Source organism: Thamnophis elegans, chromosome 8 (assembly GCF_009769535.1).
Source record: "Thamnophis elegans isolate rThaEle1 chromosome 8, rThaEle1.pri, whole genome shotgun sequence".
In the NCBI taxonomy this organism is placed as follows: domain Eukaryota; kingdom Metazoa; phylum Chordata; class Lepidosauria; order Squamata; family Colubridae; genus Thamnophis; species Thamnophis elegans.
The window spans coordinates 39150085-39156476 of record NC_045548.1 but is presented as its reverse complement, the minus strand read 5'-3'; the positions used below and the strand labels follow the sequence as shown (position 1 = coordinate 39156476).

Here is a 6392-nt window from a genome sequence, read left to right as displayed (position 1 = left end):
CAGGCCAATTGGAATCATGAGCACTCCATTACCTTGTAATGTTCTGTGACAATTTTAGAGTGTTTTGTTCTCTTACGTTTCCATTTTTATGGCCATACTTTAAAGAATGGCAGGCAACTGGATATCTTCTAGCTCAGGGGTGTCAAACTTGTGGTGTCATGTGACATATAACTTTTGCCCCCTTCACTAAACTGGGCGTGGGTGTGGCCAGCATGTGACACATCCAGCATGCGGGCTGAAAGTTTGACAGAGCTGCTCTAGCTGTTTTAGACTACAACTTCCATAAAGCTTGAGAGCATGCTTTTGGTAAATGTGCCCGGTCCAACGTGTTTCCAGCAATTGAAAATTGTTTCTCACATGGACAATTATATGTTGCATGTTCTGGAGTCGGCAATCCAGACAATCTCTATATCTGCACAGACAATGGAACAACAAAAAATATTGTATATTCACAAGCATTGTAAAATTAAACATATTAGAAACTTGCGCTTTCTCTTTTCTTTCGTTTCCATTTAACCAGACTGGGCCACAGCAACGCGTGGCCGGGTACAGCTAGTACTAAAATAAAAGACAAAGAGACTTGGAATTGAAAAAGTTAATCATGTTTATTATAAATTTAAATCCTGATCATGGAACATATTCCTGAGTACAGGTTACAGGCAACGAGATGGGAAATCACTTATCTGCATATCCACATTACTACAAAAATATTGTATAATCTCAGTCTTGCTCTTTGAGGGATTATGTTACCAGGGTTTATTGTTTGCTACAAGGTAAACTCCAACCCATATCCATCACAATACATTCTACCTGCCTTTATTTTCTACGTTGAAAGGAAGAAAAGGAAATATGTATCATGTTCGTACTCTTTTTTAAAGGGATACAGATATGGACCAAAATCAGAAAAAAAATCTGTACTTTTAATAGCAAGTATGTACTATAGTGCTGCTGCCAATAGGTATAAAATAAGAGGATATCAATATAAAAAGCTCCTGTCTGTCCCTTCCTCTGACACACATCCAGTTTTTTATGACCGCTATCAATTAAGGATGGCTCGATTTCCTTTTTTTTTTCTTCTGAAGGATTCTGTCTAAGCAAATTCTCAACAGCATTGAGAATTTGTTTCATTTTGTTCAATTGACTATACTCTAGGTAATGCCCTACCTAAAAGGGCAACAAGATTTTCTACATCTTAGCCCCATCTTGGTTGCTATCCCATTTTTTTGCTGATCCTTGGATCTGGTAGTCCTAAATTGATGATATTAAGTGTGAACAGTTCAGCTATTAAGGTGAGCTCCAAACAGTAGTACAGTGGTCAAACACTCATCTTGCACCAATTTACTGCAATCCTAAACGACTCAGGATTACGATCTCTTTAGATACTGAAGTCAAAGACTTTTTTTAAGGGAACAAGGTATACAAATTCTATTTCTTGGAATAGAATTGAGAAACAGAACATTTAATTATGTTCATTTAATTTGCTCAAATTAATACTAATGATAGGCATATGTCAGATATGAAACCTACCTTCTAAGGCTAAGAAGACTTTGGCAGGCTATGAACCTTTGGAGAATATCTTAGGGATCGGATTGTGAGGGAAGGTGACTCTTTATTTAAACTAACTTTCCCAACACCTTCTATCAGTAGGTGACACTTACTGGAACGAAGCATGTTCAAACACTAGATCTAAGCCAGGCAAAAGCGTTGTTTTCTCGTCTGATTATCTTTGGGATCCTTTCAGTATTTACTGCTTGGAATGCTTTCTGGGTAAGAGAATGAGGCCAAAGGGTTGAAAACTATTAAATTGAGAATGCTACAGAGTTTGTCAGGTCTCACTTCACCCTGGAGTATTATGGAATATACCTCCTGGCCCCGCCCATGTAATCGGCCTCTCACAAGCACACTGGCCCAGGGAAACCAGGACAGATGTTGTGGGATCTCCTTTATGGGGAAGCCATTCCAGGAGCTCAGCTGGGACCTCTAGTTTCAAGATTACCCAGCCACATTAAGACCCATGTGATTGATTTGGATTCTTTGACAATATTGTAATGTGCAAAGCCAGATTGTAAAGTTTTGTGTGCAAAGTTAGTGGGGTGGGGGGCGATTCAACCATTCATGGCATGCTATTTTCTGAAGTAAGGAAGTCTCTAAAGAATGACACAACTCCACCACACCTTGGTGTAAAAACCATCTGAAGGTTTTTTTCTTTTGGGTTTTTATTGCCAAGCTGTTCCAAGTGAAACTTTAATCGGGGTGCTTTAGTCCAAGCCCAACCCATTCTGTACAAATCCTGAACGAGGCAAGATATGCCTATATTCCCCCGAAAGTGAGCCTCCTGCAAGAACAAGCCTCGCGGACGTGCCGGTGTTTAGAAACTCGGCAGCTCCTTCCCCTCTTTCCATTTCTACAAATGGCCTAATGGAAGCGCAGTCAATAAATTACAATAAATAGTATTAGAGGGGTCCACCTGCCCCGCCGTCACCCGCCTGGAGACGTTGCGACTCACAACTCGGGATACGTTCCGGCCCCACCCGCGGCCGCGCAGTAATAGGCAGCGGCGTTAGCCTCCGGACCTTCGTGGCTCGCGTAGGGGAGCCCCAGGTCGCCCGGACGGCAGGCGAAGGGCAGGTACTGCTCAAACTCGGCGCGGTCCACATCTGTCAGCAAGTCCACGTCGTGCGGGGGCAGCTGCTCGAGCCCCGCGGGGGCCTCCGCCCGGCGACGGGGTTGCTGCTGCTGCTGCGCGTGGTCCGGGGCGGGCGAGGAAGGGTAGGAGGCCAAGGACACCGGGAAGCGACTACGGAAAAGGCTGACGCCGACACTGGGACTACCGGCATTGTTGTTGTGGCCGCCGGCAGGCACGCCGTTGCCCGGATACTCGGAGCCAGGCGGCGTCGGGTAGCCGTAGGGGCCCAGCAGACAGCCGCCTTCCTCCGGGTGGGGTGGCGGGAAGAAGACAGGTTCTGCGCAGTTGCCCCCCTGGGATTCGGGCTCCGGTGTAGGCAGGCTGTAGTTTCCGAAATGGGTGCCCAAAGCCGACAGCGGGAGCGGCGCGCAGTCCCGGTAATGGAAGCTCCCACCGGCGTAATTCGGCTGCTCTGCGTAAGAAAGGCCGAGCCCCTCGCAGCTGCCTCCATTTCCCGCCTCTCCGGGCAGACCCAACTGGTGATGCTGAACTGGGAGGAAGCCGCCCCCGCCGTCCACTGCGCCGTCGTTGCGTTTGAGGCGCTTGACTTGCTTCCTCCGCCGCGGCCGATACTTGTAATGGGGGTGGTCCCGCATATGCTGCAGCCGCAGCCGCTCCGCTTCCTCTACGAAGGGGCGCTTCTCCTCCTGGGTCAGCGCCCGCCACGACTGTCCTGTCAAGGCAAAGGAGAAAGCGGAGTTTAGGCGAGTGAGCGGAAACTGAGGCTAAGCTGTGGCTGGGCTCGTGGTGGTGGAAGAATCCAGTTCACTGCTTTTGGCTGGGAGTCGCTTTTCCCCCAGACCCGCCTCTGGTTTATGGCACGACTAGATAACTAGTGGTTAAAACTGGTGGCCTCTTCCTCTACCGAGGAAGTGACCGCGACTCGTGCTATTTTCGCCTAGAATTAGGTCCCCTCTCGATCCCGCCCAGCTGTGGAAAGTACGCAAAAACCCAAACAAGGAGGGCAAGAAAGGCCAATAACCGCAAGGCGTCATTGTTTATAGAAACTTTCCTGAACGATATTTCAGTTTGCGGCAGTAACTAATACACCGCACCCGATTGTCATTGCGCCCTTAGAAGAGCAGTGACCAGCAATGGCCGGGTGCAGCTGGAGTTAAGATTCTTTTATTCTGGTTCTTTGAATGCTCCGTCCTTTCTCTTAAGGAGCTGCGGGGCAAGGGGGAGTGAGCCAATTCCCCGAAGACTTTTAAGAGTTTTCCTAAAAGCTTACCGGAAGAACCATCGTCGATTCAGGGGATTAGAGTCCCCTGGACTAGCGTCGGATTGCGCAACGCTCTGTAAAAATCACAAACTAGTCTCCTGGGGTCAGAGCCTGCTGCTTTCGTTCCTTTACAAGAGTTACCGTAGTCTCATTTCCGAAAGCAAGAGGGATTATTCCTCGGCGGGCCGGCACATAGAAAAGTAATACTGCGCAATATTTGGATGCCACATAAGAAAAGTAATACTGCGCAGTATTTCTCAGCCTCCTTTCCCAGCGATCCCCCGCTCCGCCGACGCCTATTGGACTTACCCAGCATCTTGCTAAGTTCCGCGTTGTGCAGATCCGGGTTCTGCTGCGCTAGCCGCTTGCGTTCGTCCTTGGCCCACACCATGAAAGCGTTCATGGGGCGGCGAATGCGGGTCTCTCCTTTGGCCCGGCCCGAGGCTCCCTGCTGTACTTGATCGGCCGCGGCTTCGCCTTTGCCATCGGTTAAGGGGCTGAGCGATTCTGCCCACTGACACTGCATCATGAGGGGAGGGAGAGAGGACCGTCCTTGCGCCTGATCGTCGCTACTGGCGTATCCAGCATCGGGGCTACTCATTTCCACAAAACTCCCCCGGCCCGGCCAGTGTCGGGCCCCTCTCGGTGCCTCCAAAAGGCGAGCAGAGGAGCGAGTCAGTGGTTCGTGCGTCTCGCCGTTCGCTGCAAATAAAGCTTGGAAGCGCCTCTGATGCAAGCCCAGAGCTCCCACAGTCCTTGAGTAGCTGGCGGCTGTCACCGCGCGGCTCCGTTTAAACTGAGCAACAACCAATCGGACGGCGTGGGTGTGGCCAGGGAGTCTGAGCGGCCGAGGAGAGGACCAGTTTTATCTGCAATTCACCTGCATGGGATTGAGCCAGAAATAACCTTTTTCACCGAGGAGTGGATTTTTCCATGACCTGAGTCTACGTGGAAGTAAATTCCATTGAGCTCAATGGGATCTACTTTCAAGTAAGTAAGGGACTCGAAAATGACTTATTAGAGCTGACAAAAGAAAAGGGGAAAATGAAAGGTTTATCTGTGAAAATGTTTGTTTGTTTGTGTTAGATAGTTTGCTTCTACGTGCACTGAGGGAAGAGTAAGCACTTTCGACCTCTTTCGACCGTTTCCCGTCTGTTGGACCGCGTTTCCTAGACAGGATATGTTCTAACAAATACCACATAAGCAATACTATTTTAAGAACTGGCTTATGGACTGGACTAATTACTTTTTAAATATTGCTTTCTTTATAAATATTGCGGTCGCGTATAATAATTTGTATTCACATTTTGGAATATTCTCATACGATAAACATGGCAATTGCCGTTAAACTAATTTACTATGGTAATTATTCCATTTGTAAAAGTCTTAATTTAATCTGTTTGCTTCTTTAATTGTTATTAATCTCTGATTATTCCAGCACAGGAATTCGTTCTAGGTTGAAGCAAGTCCAAACCAGCAAGATGGCGTGATGCCTTTCCACAATTAACACACAAAGTGAAAGGGGTTTTAGGACATGCATTTACTCATAACATACCCTGGACAAGATGTTGGAACTGACTTTAACCTTGTCCGGATATAGTAAATCTGATGTCGAAAAAAGTGAAAATACTTTAAACAACCGGAAGTAATTGATACAACGTCTATGTTTTTCCAAGCGATTGCAGCTTTAGCTGTGCCTTTTACATTGGTAGAAAGTTCTATTAAAATAGTTATACTGTGAACCTTGTATATTACTTATGTGCACCCAATGTTTGAATTGCATTGTGATATTACTGAAGAATTTACTTTGATTTATATCATAACATTTACTGGTAAGTATATTCGTGGTCTACTCATTTTAGCTAGCAACAGAAGGTTGCATTTCTAAACATATTTAATAGGGCAGCCTCAGTGCAATTTATTCACAGATAAAGATATATCAGAATGCACTTTGGGACTTAAATTCATACTATTATCAGAGGAACGGGTAGCTTCAGGAGTGGTTGTTTTTCTTTTCTTTTCTTTTCTTTTCTTTTTTTGCTGGCATTTGATTCTGTTTCCTTGTTGTAAATTGGGTTCCTATATAATATTATGCCTTGTGGTCCACAGGAAGTTGTAATCCTAATCTTAACTCCAAATTCACCTTTGCTGCTGTGGGAAGTAGATTAGCTTCGCTGGAACATGGCTACAATCCTCAAATGACTCTAAAACCAGGGATATAAAGTGAATGAACTAAAAACCTGAATCTGAAAATGCCTTATATTGTACTTTTTTTTTTTTTTTTTTGCAAAATGTTCACTGTAACATGTGTGCTGCTCCAACTGAACTACTGTGCAAATAGATTGATGCTGAGATCTTCCTTTTCTGAACGATTATATCCCCACTCCCTCTCCTTGGCTTCAAGTTTCCCTTCAAACCATAAAAGTGAAATGGCGGTTTTGAAAACGAAGACTTTCCCCGCCACCCCCGTCTCCCTTCCTTTGC

General features: G+C 46.1%; 1 protein-coding gene across 1 annotated transcript; it reads right to left on the bottom strand.

Annotated features, from left to right (window-relative positions):
• Positions 1–586: 586 nt before the first annotated feature.
• SOX17 (SRY-box transcription factor 17) lies at positions 587–5127 on the bottom strand. Its single transcript, XM_032222368.1, has 2 exons — positions 4218–5127; positions 587–3359 (listed from the first exon to the last, which is right to left on the bottom strand). Exons 1-2 carry the CDS (start codon positions 4507–4509, stop codon positions 2503–2505), a joined length of 1149 nt encoding a protein of 382 aa, XP_032078259.1. The 5' UTR covers positions 4510–5127; the 3' UTR covers positions 587–2502.
• Positions 5128–6392: the final 1265 nt, after the last annotated feature.

What these genes read in the sequence shown, in the direction of transcription:
- SOX17 (XM_032222368.1), bottom strand. Translation starts at nt 4,509, where the DNA reads ATGAGTAGCCCCGATGCTGGATACGCCAGTAGCGACGATCAGGCGCAA. An exon ending in GGAACTTAGCAAGATGCTGG is followed by an intron (nt 3,360 to 4,217) that starts GTAAGTCCAATA and finishes TTGCCTTGACAG; the next exon opens with GACAGTCGTGGCGGGCGCTG.